This window comes from Oncorhynchus clarkii, chromosome 4, assembly GCF_045791955.1.
Source record: "Oncorhynchus clarkii lewisi isolate Uvic-CL-2024 chromosome 4, UVic_Ocla_1.0, whole genome shotgun sequence".
NCBI lineage: Eukaryota > Metazoa > Chordata > Actinopteri > Salmoniformes > Salmonidae > Oncorhynchus > Oncorhynchus clarkii.
In genome coordinates, this window is record NC_092150.1 from 1978790 (window position 1) to 1995511 (window position 16722).

The following is a 16722-nucleotide window of genomic DNA, read 5'->3' on the forward strand; positions in this document are numbered from 1 at the left end:
TGTTGTAGTGTGTGTTTGTGGGTGTGTCGTAGAGTGTGTGTGTGTGTGTCGTGTCGTAGAGTGTGTATGTCATAGTGTGTGTACGTGTGTGTCGTAGTATGTGTGGGTGTGTCGTAGTGTGTGTGTGTGTGTCGTAGTGTGTGTGTGTGTGTGTGTCGTCTCGTAGTGTGTGTATGTCGTAGTGTGTGTGGGTGTGTCGTAGTGTGTGTGTGGGTGTGTCGTAGTGTGTGTGTGGGTGTGTTGTAGTGTGTGTGTGTGTCATAGTGTGTGTGTGTGTGTCGTCTCGTAGTGTGTGTATGTCGTAGTGTGTGTGTGTGTGTCGTAGTGTGTGTGTGTGTGTTGTGTCGTAGTGTGTTTGGGTGTGTCGTAGTGTGTGCGTGGGTGTGTCGTAGTGTGTGTGTGTGTGTCATAGTGTGTGTTTCGTGTCGTAGTGTGTGAATGTCGTAGTGTGTGTGGGTGTGTCGTAGTGTGTGTGTGGGTGTGTCGTAGTGTGTGTGTGGGTGTGTCGTAGTGTCTGTGTGTGTGTGTCGTAGTGTGTGTGTGTGTGTGTCGTAGTGTGTGTGTGTGTGTGTGTGTCGTGTCGTAGTGTGTGTATGTCGTAGTGTGTGTGGGTGTGTCGTAGTGTGTGTGTGGGTGTGTCGTAGTGTGTGTGTGGGTGTGTCGTAGTGTGTGTGTGGGTGTGTCGTAGTGTGTGTGTGGGTGTGTCGTAGTGTGTGTGTGGGTGTGTCGTAGTGTGTGTGTGTCGTAGTGTGTGTGTGGGTGTGTCGTAGTGTGTGTGTGGGTGTGTCGTAGTGTGTGTGTGTGGGTGTGTCGTAGTGTGTGTGTGGGTGTGTCGTAGTGTGTGTGTGTGGGTGTGTCGTAGTGTGTGTGTGGGTGTTTCGTAGTGTGTGTGTGGGTGTGTGGGTGTGTCGTAGTGTGTGTGTGTGTGTCGTAGTGTGTGTGTCGTAGTGTGTTATCACCTGTGTCTCAGGTCCCTGATGTGTACAGTAAGGAAGGGCAGGAAGGAAGAGCCACAGAAGGGACAGGTGGTGTTGAGGTTGGAGTCATCAGCCGTCCATCCTGCCATGATCTCTTCATCATACACCAGACAGTCACATGTCTGACAGCGACAGCAGCTAGACATCAACACCTAGAGACGTAAGAGACCCAGATACGGTTGACTAACTGACCAGTTGATTGACTGCAACTACTGAGCTAGGTAGTGTAGTGGTGACTGAGAAGGAAGAGGCTAAAACAGGCTATAACAGGCTAAAACAGGCTATAACAGGCTATAACAGGCTATAACAGGCTATAACACTGACCTCGGTAGTGTAGTGGTGACTGAGAAGGAAGAGGCTATAACAGGATATAACAGGCTAAAACAGGCTATAACACTGACCTCTGTAGTGTAGATGTGACTGAGAAGGAAGAGGCTATAACAGGCTATAACAGGCTATAACACTGACCTCGGTAGTGTAGATGTGACTGAGAAGGAAGAGGCTATAACAGGCTATAACAGGCTATAACACTGACCTCGGTAGTGTAGTGGTGACTGAGAAGGAAGAGGCTATAACAGGATATAACAGGCTATAACAGGCTATAACACTGACCTCGGTAGTGCAGATGTGACTGAGAAGGAAGAGGCTATAACAGGCTATAACAGTCTATAGCAGGCTATAACACTGACCTCGGTAGTGTAGTGGTGACTGAGAAGGAAGAGGCTATAACAGTCTATAACAGGCTATAACATTGACCTCAGTAGTGTAGTGGTGACTGAGAAGGAAGAGGCTAAAACAGTCTATAACAGGCTATAACACTGACCTCGGTAGTGTAGTGGTGACTGAGGTGGAAGAGGCTATAACAGGCTATAACAGTCTATAACAGTCTATAACTCTGACCTCAGTAGTGTAGTGGTGACTGAGAAGGAAGAGGCTATAACCGGCTATAACAGGCTATAACACTGAACTCAGTAGTGTAGTGGTGACTGAGAAGGAAGAGGTTATAACAGGATATAACACCCTATTACACTGACCTCGGTAGTGTAGTGGTGACTGAGAAGGAAGAGGCTATAACAGTCTATAACAGGCTATAACATTGACCTCAGTAGTGTAGTGGTGACTGAGAAGGAAGAGGCTATAAAAGTCTATAACACTGACCTCAGTAGTGTAGTGGTGACTGAGAAGGAAGAGGCTATAACCGGCTATAACAGTCTATAACACTGACCTCAGTAGTGTAGTGGTGACTGAGAAGGAAGAGGCTAAAACAGTCTATAACAGGCTATAACACTGACCTCGGTAGTGTAGTGGTGACTGAGGTGGAAGAGGCTATAACAGGCTATAACAGTCTATAACAGTCTATAACTCTGACCTCAGTAGTGTAGTGGTGACTGAGAAGGAAGAGGCTATAACAGGCTATAACAGTCTATAACAGTCTATAACAGTCCATAAGAGTCTATAACAGGCTATAACAGGCTATAACACTGACCTCTGTAGTATAGTGGTGACGGAGGTAGAAGAGGCTATAGAAGTCCATAAGAGTCTATAACAGGCTATAACAGGCTATAACACTGACCTCAGTAGTGTAGTGACTGAGAAGGAAGAGGCTATAACAGGCTATAACAGTCTATAACACTGACCTCAGTAGTGTAGTGACTGAGAAGGAAGAGGCTATAACAGGCTATAACAGTCTATAACACTGACCTCAGTAGTGTAGTGGTGACTGAGGTGGAAGAGGCTATAACAGGCTATAACAGTCTATAACTCTGACCTCAGTAGTGTAGTGGTGACTGAGAAGGAAGAGGCTATAACAGGCTATAACAGTCTATAACAGTCTATAACAGTCCATAAGAGTCTATAACAGGCTATAACAGGCTATAACACTGACCTCTGTAGTATAGTGGTGACGGAGGTAGAAGAGGCTATAGAAGTCCATAAGAGTCTATAACAGGCTATAACAGGCTATAACACTGACCTCAGTAGTGTAGTGGTGACGGAGAAGGAAGAGGCTATAACAGTCTATATCAGTCCATAAGAGTCTATAACAGGCTATAACAGGCTATATAACAGGCTATAACACTGACCTCAGTAGTGTAGTGGTGACGGAGGTAGAAGCGGGAGGCATCAGGAGAAGAGTCTGGAGTCTGGGGACCTCTAGATGGAGGAGCCAAACCACCTGAGAATAACAGGACATACCGGTACATAGAGTTACCATCAGCCAATCACATTCAGTACAGAAATACATAGAGTTACCATCAGCCAATCACATTCAGTACAGAAATACATAAAGTTACCATCAGCCAATCACAATCAGTACAGAAATACATAGAGTTACCATCAGCCAATCACATTCAGTACAGAAATACATAGAGCTACCATCAGCCATTCAGTACAGAAATACATAGAGCTACCATCAGCCATTCAGTACAGAAATGCATAGAGCTACCATCAGCCCTCCTCTTACCCAGCCCCATCACTAAGTCACCCTCCTCTTACCCAGCCCCATCACTAAGTCACCCTCCTCTTACCCAGCCCCATCACTAAGTCACCCTCCTCTTACCCAGCCCCATCACTAAGTCACCCTCCTCTTACCCAGCCCCATCACTAAGTCACCCTCCTCTTACCCAGCCCCATCACTAAGTCACCCTCCTCTTACCCAGCCCCATCACTAAGTCACCCTCCTCTAGCCCAGCCCCATCACTAAGTCACCCTCCTCTTACTCAGCCCCATCACTAAGTCACCCTCCTCTTACCCAGCCCCATCACTAAGTCACCCTCCTCTTACCCAGCCCCATCACTAAGTCACCCTCCTCTTACCCAGCCCCATCACTAAGTCACCCTCCTCTAACCCAGCCCCATCACTAAGTCACCCTCCTCTAACCCAGCCCCATCACTAAGTCACCCTCCTCTTACCCAGCCCCATTACAAAGTCACCCTCCTCTTACCCAGCCCCATCACTAAGTCACCCTCCTCTTACCCAGCCCCATCACTAAGTCACCCTCCTCTTACCCAGCCCCATCACTAAGTCACCCTCCTCTTACCCAGCCCCATCACTAAGTCACCCTCCTCTTACCCAGCCCCATCACTAAGTCACCCTCCTCTTACCCAGCCCCATCACTAAGTCACCCTCCTCTTACCCAGCCCCATCACTAAGTCACCCTCCTCTTACCCAGCCCCATCACTAAGTCACCCTCCTCTAACCCAGCCCCATCACTAAGTCACCCTCCTCTTACCCAGCCCCATCACTAAGTCACCCTCCTCTTACCCAGCCCCATTACAAAGTCACCCTCCTCTTACCCAGCCCCATCACTAAGTCACCCTCCTCTTACCCAGCCCCATCACTAAGTCACCCTCCTCTTACCCAGCCCCATCACTAAGTCACCCTCCTCTTACCCAGCCCCATCACTAAGTCACCCTCCTCTAACCCAGCCCCATCACTAAGTCACCCTCCTCTTACCCAGCCCCATCACTAAGTCACCCTCCTCTTACCCAGCCCCATCACTAAGTCACCCTCCTCTTACCCAGCCCCATCACTAAGTCACCCTCCTCTTACCCAGCCCCATCACTAAGTCACCCTCCTCTAACCCAGCCCCATCACTAAGTCACCCTCCTCTTACCCAGCCCCATCACTAAGTCACCCTCCTCTTACCCAGCCCCATTACAAAGTCACCCTCCTCTTACCCAGCCCCATCACTAAGTCACCCTCCTCTTACCCAGCCCCATCACTAAGTCACCCTCCTCTTACCCAGCCCCATCACTAAGTCACCCTCCTCTTACCCAGCCCCATCACTAAGTCACCCTCCTCTTACCCAGCCCCATCACTAAGTCACCCTCCTCTAACCCAGCCCCATCACTAAGTCACCCTCCTCTTACCCAGCCCCATCACTAAGTCACCCTCCTCTTACCCAGCCCCATCACTAAGTCACCCTCCTTTTACCCAGCCCCATCACTAAGTCACCCTCTTCTTACCCAGCCCCATCACTAAGTCACCCTCCTCTTACCCAGCCCCATCACTAAGTCACCCTCCTCTTACCCAGCCCCATCACTAAGTCACCCTCTTCTTACCCAGCCCCATCACTAAGTCACCCTCCTCTTACCCAGCCCCATCACTAAGTCACCCTCTTCTTACCCAGCCCCATCACTAAGTCACCCTCCTCTTACCCAGCCCCATCACTAAGTCACCCTCTTCTTACCCAGCCCCATCACTAAGTCACCCTCCTCTTACCCAGCCCCATCACTAAGTCACCCTCCTCTTACCCAGCCCCATCACTAAGTCACCCTCCTACTGACTTACTACATTTAAATCAAACATAACTATTCTGCTGCGTATCCAATGAAGAACTGCAACAAGTAGAAATGGTTTACTGGCACGACTTTACAAAATACATACATAATACTGTACATTCAGTACAGAAATACATAGAGTTACCATCAGCCAATCACATTCAGTACAGAAATACATATAGTTACCATCAGCCAATCACATTCAGTACAGAAATACATAGAGTTACCATCAGCCAATCACATTCAGCACGACTTTACAAAACATTAAACACTCAAAAGTTTCATTATTCAATTGCTTCCTTTATGAAAAAAACAGATTGCAGTCAGAATGCAGTATAACTGCAGTACACTGTTGTGTAAATGTACTCAGAATGCAGTATAACTGCAGTACACTGTTGTGTAAATGTACTCAGAATGCAGTATAACTGCAGTACACTGTTGTGTAAATGTACTCAGAATGCAGTATAACTGCAGTACACTGTTGTGTAAATGTACTTAGAGTGCAGTATAACTGCAGTACACTGTTGTGTAAATGTACACAGAATGCAGTATAACTGCAGTACACTGTTGTGTAAATGTACTTAGAATGCAGTATAACTGCAGTACACTGTTGTGTAAATGTACTTAGAATGCAGTATAACTGCAGTACACTGTTGTGTAAATGTACTCAGAATGCAGTATAACTGCAGTACACTGTTGTGTAAATGTACTCAGAATACAGTATAACTGCAGTACACTGTTGTGTAAATGTACTCAGAATGCAGTATAACTGCAGTACACTGTTGTGTAAATGTACTTAGAATGCAGTATAACTGCAGTACACTGTTGTGTAAATGTACTTAGAATGCAGTATAACTGCAGTACACTGTTGTGTAAATGTACTCAGAATACAGTATAACTGCAGTACACTGTTGTGTAAATGTACTCAGAATGCAGTATAACTGCAGTACACTGTTGTGTAAATGTACTTAGAATGCAGTATAACTGCAGTACACTGTTGTGTAAATATACTTAGAATGCAGTATAACTGCAGTACACTGTTGTGTAAATGTACTTAGAATGCAGTATAACTGCAGTACACTGTTGTGTAAATGTACTCAGAATGCAGTATAACTGCAGTACACTGTTGTGTAAATGTACTCAGAATGCAGTATAACTGCAGTACACTGTTGTGTAAATGTACTCAGAATGCAGTATAACTGCAGTACACTGTTGTGTAAATGTACTTAGAGTGCAGTATAACTGCAGTACACTGTTGTGTAAATGTACACAGAATGCAGTATAACTGCAGTACACTGTTGTGTAAATGTACTTAGAATGCAGTATAACTGCAGTACACTGTTGTGTAAATGTACTTAGAATGCAGTATAACTGCAGTACACTGTTGTGTAAATGTACTCAGAATGCAGTATAACTGCAGTACACTGTTGTGTAAATGTACTCAGAATACAGTATAACTGCAGTACACTGTTGTGTAAATGTACTCAGAATGCAGTATAACTGCAGTACACTGTTGTGTAAATGTACTTAGAATGCAGTATAACTGCAGTACACTGTTGTGTAAATGTACTTAGAATGCAGTATAACTGCAGTACACTGTTGTGTAAATGTACTCAGAATACAGTATAACTGCAGTACACTGTTGTGTAAATGTACTCAGAATGCAGTATAACTGCAGTACACTGTTGTGTAAATGTACTTAGAATGCAGTATAACTGCAGTACACTGTTGTGTAAATGTACTCAGAATACAGTATAACTGCAGTACACTGTTGTGTAAATGTACTTAGAATGCAGTATAACTGCAGTATGCTTCAAGGACTTTGTAAATTTAGCAGTTTAACTGCAGTTCAACTGAAGTTCTTCTGTAATTACCACATCGAAAATACCACAGTCAACCGCAGTTACTGCAGTTTCAAAACTGCAATCATTTTTTGTTGTTGTATTTCTTGTATTTTACCCCCCTTTTTCAATTATGATCTTGTCTCATCGCTGCACCTCCCCAACGAGCTCGGGAGAGGCGATTGTCGAGTCATGCGTCCACCAAAACATGACCTGCCAAACTGTGGTTCTTAACACCCACCTGCTTAACCCGGAAGCCAACTGCACCAATGTGTCGGAGGAAAAACAGTTCAACTGACAACCGAAGTCAGCTTGCAGGCTTCCGGCCCGCCACAAGAGAATGATGAGCCAAGTAAAGCCCCCCCCACCCCCCCGGCCAATACCCTCTCCTTACCCGGACGATGCTTGACCAATTCTGCTTCGCCCTATGCGATTCTCGGTCACGGCCGTTTGTGACACAGCCTGGGATCAAACCCGGGTCTGTAGTTATGCATCAAGCACTGCCCTTGCAATATTTTTGGTTCTAATTTTTCTGAAACATAGTTTTTTGAAAGCCTTAAAAAAATCTTTCTAATTTTTTGTAATTGATGTTTAATATTATATAACATTCTTAAAATTGTTGCAATACTAAAACGTAATAAAAATACTATTTTTGGTGAGGAATTAACAATTTTCATTCGGTTAACTTATGTCAAACTCAAAAGCCGCTGAAACTAGCAACTAGCAAACTTAGACACAGAGTGAGAATGAGGCGGGACTACTTTACGCACTAGAGAAGGAGTTGTGGCGGAACACCTTGCAGGGCGAGGTGGGGCTCTGAGAGACGAGGCGTCCCCTGGCTGGGCTCCTCCTCAGGCACGCGATGCTGTCGTGCTGGGGCGAGGCGTAGGAGGAGGTGAAACCTTCAGGGTCCAGGACAGAGCCCTCCTCCAACAGAGAGGTGCATTCTGGGTCCACTGAGGTCATTGATGACACGCTGATCTGGTCGCAGTTCACATCCTGTGGGAGAAGAGGGTTCATTTTCAAATAGTGCACAGTACCCAAAATGGCATCTTGACAATGATCAGGTTTCAACAAACGATTTGAACTTTTATAAAAGGTCATTTCAGATTGAGCAGACGTCTCCAGCATTGAGGGAATGTGATCTTTTAAAAAAAAATGTCTATTGCTATGCACATGTTGTTAATCTGCGTTGGATCCCGGACAATGTCTTCCATTAGAGGGATGGACGTACATACCTGTGAGAGTGATGTCTGTGATGACAGGCGGGAGTAGAGCCTGCTGGCCTTCTCAGCCACCCCCTTCCCTGCTGACAGGAAGCTGCTCTTAAACATGTCCAGACTGAGAGTTGGGGAGGAGGGGGAGACCAGGGAGGAGGGACGGAGACGTTCTTTGGGCCTGGAGAGGGGGAGGTGTGAGTTGGCACGAAGCAAGGGAGGAGGTGGTCGGGGGGAGGTACAGGGGGAGTGGGTCAGGCTGAGGGGCCGAGGTCGGCGGGAGGAGTGTTCAGATGGGGTGGAGGTGGCGTGGAGTAGCGGGCTGGATGGGTTCTGAAGGTCCATGCTGGCGGTCCTGCTGCTCAGAGGGCTCAGAACCTTCATGTACATCTCTATCTCTTCTGCCAGGTCCCGGCGGGCTGTGGAGGTACTGCTACTGTCCCCATTACCCTCTGTCTCCATCTCAGCTGCTATAATGGACAGAGGGTCGAAGCCAGTCTCAACGATACTTGTCCTCTTCACGGCTCCGCCCACGGTTTCACTGCTGTTTCTTACACTGTTCTGTTTGGAGACACTGCAATCTGCAGGCCCGTCTCCATCTCCACTAACACTGTGGGTTACAACCCCATCTCCACTAACACTGTGGGTTACAGCCCCATCTCCACTAACACTGTGGGTTACAACCCCATCTCCACTAACACTGTGGGTTACAACCCCATCTCCACTAACACTGTGGGTTACAACCCCGTCCCCATCTCCACTAACACTGTGGGTTACAACCCCATCTCCACTAACACTGTGGGTTACAACCCCATCTCCACTAACACTGTGGGTTACAACCCCATCTCCACTAACACTGTGGGTTACTGCCCCATCTCCACTAACACTGTGGGTTACAGCCCCATCTCCACTAACACTGTGGGTTACAGCCCCATCTCCACTAACACTGTGGGTTACAACCCCGTCCCCATCTCCACTAACACTGTGGGTTACTGCCCCATCTCCACTAACACTGTGGGTTACTGCCCCATCTCCACTAACACTGTGGGTTACAGCCCCATCTCCACTAACACTGTGGGTTACAACCCCATCTCCACTAACACTGTGGGTTACAGCCCCATCTCCACTAACACTGTGGGTTACAACCCCATCTCCACTAACACTGTGGGTTACAACCCCATCTCCACTAACACTGTGGGTTACAACCCCATCTCCACTAACACTGTGGGTTACAACCCCATCTCCACTAACACTGTGGGTTACAGCCCCATCTCCACTAACACTGTGGGTTACAACCCCATCTCCATCTCCACTAACACTCTGGGTTACAGCCCCGTCTCCACTAACACTGTGGGTTACAGGCCTTTCAGTGTCTCCAACACTGATGTTCACACTCCTCCTTTCCACCTCTTTGGCAGGTGTCTGTCTGTCCTTACTGCCTTCTACTTCCTCCCCCTCTCCCCCATCCAATCTCTTCTGGTTCTGGGTAGGCACCGCCTGACTGGCCTCAGCCTTCCCAGGTTTGCAGTTCGGAGGCGGGGGGCGTTTTGGAGCAGGGCCTCGGACCTGCATGGTGGTGGAGGTGAAGTTGAGTGTGATGGTCCTGAGAGTCCCCTGTCCTCCGGTCAGGTCCAGGGAGTTGGGCCTCAGCCTCCGGTTCTTTGGTCTGGTACCACAGGGAGTTTTGGAGTCACCAGGGCTGGTGGTGTGGTCCTGTCTAGTCAGAGGACCTAAAGACACAACAAATTGTATTAACTGCCTTAATTTTGCTGGACCCCAGGAAGAGTAGCTGCTGCCTTGGCAGGAACTAATGGGGATCCATAATAACCCCCAGGAAGAGTAGCCGCTGCTTTGGCAGGAACAAATGGGGATCCATAATGAACCTCAGGAAGAGTAGCTGCTGCTGTGGCAGGAACTAATGGGGTCCATAATAAACCCCAGGAAGAGTAGCTGCTGCTTTGGCAGGAACTAATGAGGATACATAATAGACCCCAGGAAGAGTAGCTGCTGCCTTGGCAGGAACTAATCGTGATCTGTAATAAACCCCAGGAAGAGTAGCTGCTGCCTTGGCAGGAACTAATGGGGATCCATAATAAACCCCAGGAAGAGTAGCTGCTGCCTTGGCAGGAACTAATGGGGATCCGTAATAAACCCCAGGAAGAGTAGCTGCTGCCTTGGCAGGAACTAATGGGGATCCGTAATAAACCCCAGGAAGAATAGCTGCTGCCTCGGCAGGAACTAATGGGGATACGTAATAAACCCCATGAAGAGTAGCTGCTGCCTTGGCAGGAACTAATGGGGATCCGTAATAAACCCCAGGAAGAGTAGCTTCTGCCTTGGCAGGAACTAATGGGGATCCGTAATAAACCCCAGGAAGAGTAGCTGCTGCCTTGGCAGGAACTGATGGGGATCCATAATAAAACCCAGGGAGAGTAGCTGCTGCCTTGGCAGGAACTGATGGGGATCCGTAATAAACCCCAGGAAGAGTAGCTGCTGCCTTGGCAGGAACTGATGGGGATCCGTAATAAACCCCAGGGAGAGTAGCCGCTGCCTTGGCAGGAACTGATGGGGATCCGTAATAAACCCCAGGGAGAGTAGCTGCTGCCTTGGCAGGAACTGACGGGGATCCGTAATAAACCCCAGGAAGAGTAGCTGCTGCCTTGGCAGGAACTAATGGGGATCCGTAATAAACCCCAGGAAGAGTAGCTGCTGCCGTGGCAGGAACTGATGGGGATCCATAATAAACCCCAGGAAGAGTAGCTGCTGCCTTGGCAGGAACTAATGGGGATCCATAATAAACCCCAGGAAGAGTAGCTGCTGCCTTGACAGGAACTAATGGGAATCCGTAATACATCATTCTTAGCTTCAGAAGCAAGCCAGCAGTGTTATTCAGGGCGGTATGCTGCTGGCGATACTAAACGTCCTCACCGAGCCTTTGACTTCCGGATCAGGTATGGTAATTCAAACATTGTTTTAGTGAAAAGTCCAGAGGAGAAGTTTGAACATGAAGTTAGTGTGTGGAATTTGGAATATCAATCATATAAACTATTAATAATAGTGGTCCTAGATTCCATCCATGTGGACCGTTCCATCTTAAGAGGAGATAAGATATCTCTGTAAAAAAAATAATCTCTGAACGTTATACTTTAAACTCAAGAACAACACAAAAAAAATCGTTAAACAGATTGAAAAAACCAACAACAGAACAGAACAGAAATCAGGAAAATGTTCTACACTTGTAATCAAATATAAGATACATCCCAGTTACATAACACACATCCAATCAATCAGTTGATTATCTATCTTGTCGCCATCTAAATTTAACAGCATACAGAGAGGACAGAGAGGATGGGAGATGTGTTGAAGACAAGACATTCTTATTCCACCCACACACTGTGCTGTGATGTAACAACCAGGGCAGAGGATTCATTTCACTCTGTCAGTAATATTCAATTCTGTCCTCAGAGACCAGAAAGGAGTTATTTTACATCAGTGCTCAGTCAGATTAGGAGAATAACTGCAATATAAAATGTAACACAATTTCGATATAAATAGTACTGAGGTAATTATTTTTGAGCTGTTTTTCATCCCAATACGGCTGGTTAATATGGGACAATTCCATTTCAATTCAGTCAATTCAGAACGTACATAGAAATTGCAATTATCTTCAATGTTTTCCAATGAAGAAAATGTGGAATGTGGTTTACTTTCTGAATTGAAATGACATTGACCCCAACCCTGGTATGAACCATTCAGTAGTCTTGAGTAGTAGACATGTTTAAACTTACAAGACTCCCTCTCTGACTTCTCCTGCGCTAGTGGTGTTCTGTCGCTGTCCCTTCCCACCATCCTCTCCTCCTCCTTAGATAGAGAGTCATAGCCTTGGTCTGATTGGCCCCCTGAAACAGACAGACAGACAGACATAGACTGAGTGTACAAAACATTAAGAACACTTGTCCTAATATTGAGTTGTGTCAGGGCATGGACTCTACACTGATTGAAGTGGATTCACCTGGTCAGTCTGTGTCATGGAACGAACAGGTGTTCCTAATGTTTTGAACACCGAGCGTACGTTTCAAGTTTATTTATACAGAGAGAACAACAGAAACAAACCTGTATTAAGAACCAGTGTGTATGAGGCACAAACGTTGAGGAAATATACTGAACAAAAGTATAAACGCAACAGGTAAAGTGTTGGTCCCATGTTTCATGAGCTGAAATAAAAGATCCCAGAAATGTTCCGTACACACAAAAAGCTTATTTCTATCAAATTCTGTGCACAAATTTGTTTAAATCCCTGTTAGTGAACATTTCTCCTTTGCCAAGATAATCCATCCACCTGCCAGGTGTGGCATATCAAGAAGCTGATTAAACAGCATGATCATTACACAGGTGCACCTTGTGCTGGGGGCAATAAAAGGCCACTCTAAAATGTGAAGTTTTGTCACACAACACAATGCCACAGATGTCTCAAGTTTTGAGGGAGCGTTGCAATTGGAATGCTGACTGCAGGAATGCCCAATAGAGCTGTTGACAGAGAATTTAATGTTCATTTCTCTACCATAAGTTGCCTCCAATGTCGTTTTAGAGAATTTGGTAGTGCGTCCAACCGGCCTCACCACAGACCACGTATATCCATGGCCAGCCCAGGACCTCCACATCCGGCTTCTTCACCTGCGGGATCGTCTGAGACCAGCCACCCGGACAGTTGATGAAACTGTGGGTTTGCACAACTAAATCATTTTTGGCATCGTGCGGGTAAGCGGTTTGCTGATGTCAACGTTGTTCTGGCATCGTGCAGGTAAGTGGTTTACTGATGTCACCGTTGTTCTGGCATCGTGAGTGTGAGAGGTTTGCTGGTGTCAACGTTGATCTGGCATCGTGCGGGTGAGTGGTTTGCTAGTGTCAACGTTGTTCTGGCATCGTGTGGGTAAGTGGTTTGCTGATGTCAACGTTGTGAACAGAGTGCCCCATGGTGGTGGTGGGGTTATGGTGTTGTCAACGTTGTGAACAGAGTGCCCCATGGTGGTGGTGGGGTTATGGTGTTTGTTTATGTCAACGTTGTGAACAGAGTGCCCCATTGGTGATGGTGTGGTTATGGTATGGGGCAGGCAGAAGCTACGGACAACAAACACAATTGTATTTTATCGGTGGCCACACACAGAGATACCGTGATGAGATCCTGAGGCCCCATTGTCGTGCCATTCATCCACCGCCATCACATCCTGTTTCAGCACGATAATGCACGGTCCCAAGGATCTGAACATGATTCCTGGAAGCTGAAAATGTCCCAGTTCTTCCACGACCTGCATACTCACCAGACATGTCACCCATTGAGCATGTTTGGGATGCTCTGGATCGACGTATAGGACAGCGTGTTCCAATTCCTCCATATTCACCAGACATGTCACCCATTGAGCATGTTTGGGATGCTCTGGATCGACGTATAGGACAGCGTGTTCCAATTCCTCCATACTCACCAGACATGTCCCCCATTGAACATAATTTCCTTACATGAACTATAACGCAGTCCAATTTTTCAAATTATTGCCCGTTGCGTTGATATTTTTGTTCAGGATAGCAGAGGAGTTATTGGATAACACCTCCTTTCGCTTTCTCCCTGAAAATAGTTGATCAAACGGGTCCTATTTTCGTCTCAGTGGATTCATCTGGTACAAAAGATCTTACCTTCTCCGTGCCATCCTCTACAGAGACATTATAGCTGCTTAGAGTGCAGTATAGAACACAGAGGGAGAGCGAGTGAGTGACTGAGTGAGTGACTGAGTGAGTGAGCAATGTAAACATCGGCTCGTAATGGGAAAAAGGTTAGTGAAAAAGGAAGACGTACTCTGCCCATCACACACAAGGATGGAGAGAAGAGGTGAGGAGGAACGGAGATGAGACGTAGAGGATTTAGGTATAGGAGGAAAGGAAAGAGGGATGAGGGGAGAGAGGGATGAAAGGAGAGGAGGGGTAACATCTTTAAGTACCTGTGCTTGGAGGAGGGGGGAGAGGAGGGGTAACATATTTAAGTACCTGTGCTTGGAGGAGGGGGGAGAGGAATGAAAGGACAGGAGGGGTAACATCTTTAAGTACCTGTGCTTGGAGGAGGGGGAGAGGGATGAAAGGAGAGGAGGGGTAACATCTTTAGGTACCTGTGCTTGGAGGGGGGGGGAGAGGAATGAAAGGAGAGGAGGGGTAACATCTTTAAGTACCTGTGCTTGGAGGAGGGGGAGAGGAGGGGTAACATCTTTAAGTACCTGTGCTTGGAGGAGGGGGAGAGGAATGAAAGGAGAGGAGGGGTAACATCTTTAAGTACCTGTGCTTGGAGGAGGGGGGGGGGGGGTTACATCTTTAAGTACCTGTGCTTGGAGGAGGGGGGAGAGGAGGGGTAACATCTTTAAGTACCTGTGCTGGAGGAGGGGGGAGAGGGATGAAAGGAGAGGAGGGGTAACATCTTTAGGTACCTGTGCTTGGAGGAGGGGGGAGAGGAATGAAAGGAGAGGAGGGGTAACATCTTTAAGTACCTGTGCTTGGAGGGGGGGGGGGGGGTAACATCTTTAAGTACCTGTGCTTGGAGGAGGGGGGAGAGGAATGAAAGGAGAGGAGGGGTAACATCTTTAAGTACCTGTGCTTGGAGGAGGGGGGAGAGGAGGGGTAACATCTTTAAGTACCTGTGCTTGGAGGAGGGGGGAGAGGAATGAAAGGACAGGAGAGGTAACATCTTTAAGTACCTGTGCTTGATCCATCATCACTGGAGTCCATCTTAGTGAAGTCTGTATCGATTGAGACCCGCTCAACTGAGTCGTTAGTACTGTCTTCACTGCCATGACTGACTGTGTCCAGATCACTGTAGTCTGTAGAGAGAGAACAGAGAGATGAGAGTGTGAGTTTTAGTATTCTTTGGCTATTACAGAGGGAGGAGAGATTCTTCCCCCAGGACCAGACTCTGTGTCTGGGCTATTACAGAGGAAGGAGAGCCTCTTCCCCCAGGACCAGACTCTGTGTCTGGGCTAATACAGAGGAAGGAGAGCTGTGTGTCTCTACTCTGGGTTTGGTTCTGGTTGTGGTTCTGGACTTACCTGATAGCTGTGTGTCTCTAATCTGGGTTTGGTTCTGGTTGTGGTTCTGGACCGTCTGTTTGAACCGTCCTACCCCCAGGACCACGTTCCTCAGCTTGGCCCACAGGAAGTAGCCTCCTCTACTTCCTGTGGACGGCCACGTGCTCTCCAACACCGCCTGGAACCAATCAACCAATCAATCAATATATCAATATATCAATCTATCAATCAATCTATCAATCTATCAATCTATCAATCTATCAATCTAATAAACTATCAATCTATTAAACTATCAATCTATTAAACTATCAATCTATCAATCTATCAATCTATTAAACTATCAATCTATCAATCTATCAATCTATCAATCTATCAATCTATTAAACTATCAATCTATCAATCTATCAATCTATTAAACTATCAATCTATTAAACTATGAATCTATCAATCTATTAAACTATCAATCTATCAATCTATCAATCTATTAAACTATCAATCTATCAATCTATTAAACTATCAATCTATCAAACAATATATCAATATATCAATCTATCAATCAATATATAAATATATCAATCTATCAATCTATTAAACTATCAATCTATTAAACTATCAATCTATCAATCTATTAAACTATCAATCTATTAAACTATCAATCTATTAAACTATCAATCTATTAAACTATCAATCTATCAATCAATATATCAATCTATCAATCTATTAAACTATCAATCTATTAAACTATCAATCTATTAAACTATCAATCTATTAAACTATCAATCTATCAATCTATTAAACTATCAATCTATCAATCTATTAAACTATCAATCTATTAAACTATCAATATATCAATCTATCAATCTATCAATCTATTAAACTATCAAACTATCAATCTATTAAACTATCAATCTATTAAACTATCAAACTATCAATCTATCAATCTATCAATCTATCAATCTATTAAACTATCAAACTATCAATCTATCAATCTATCAATCTATTAAACTATCAATCTATCAATCTATTAAACTATCAATCTATCAATCTATCAATCTATTAAACTATCAATCTATTAAACTATCAATCTATTAAACTATCAATCTATTAAACTATCAAACTATCAATCTATCAATCTATCAATCTATTAAACTATCAATCTATCAATCTATTAAACTATCAATCTATCAATCTATTAAACTATCAATCTATTAAACTATCAATCTATTAAACTATCAATCTATTAAACTATCAATGTATCAATCTATTAATCTATCAATCTATTAAACTATCAATATATCAATCTATTAAACTATCAATATATCAATCTATCAATCAATATATCAATC

General features: G+C 45.4%; 1 protein-coding gene across 1 annotated transcript in view; it reads right to left on the reverse strand.

Annotated features, from left to right (window-relative positions):
• Positions 1-16722, reverse strand: part of LOC139406288 (DENN/MADD domain containing 4A) — a 97834-nt gene that overhangs the window by 17361 nt on the left and 63751 nt on the right. The window contains exons 20-26 of the mRNA XM_071148745.1: positions 15398-15554; positions 15050-15172; positions 12104-12214; positions 8337-10045; positions 7869-8097; positions 3059-3150; positions 960-1129 (exon numbers count right to left, since the gene is read on the reverse strand). Of these exons, the coding sequence (XP_071004846.1) occupies positions 960-1129; positions 3059-3150; positions 7869-8097; positions 8337-10045; positions 12104-12214; positions 15050-15172; positions 15398-15554 (2591 nt within the window). The remainder of the gene's footprint in view (positions 1-959; positions 1130-3058; positions 3151-7868; positions 8098-8336; positions 10046-12103; positions 12215-15049; positions 15173-15397; positions 15555-16722) is intronic.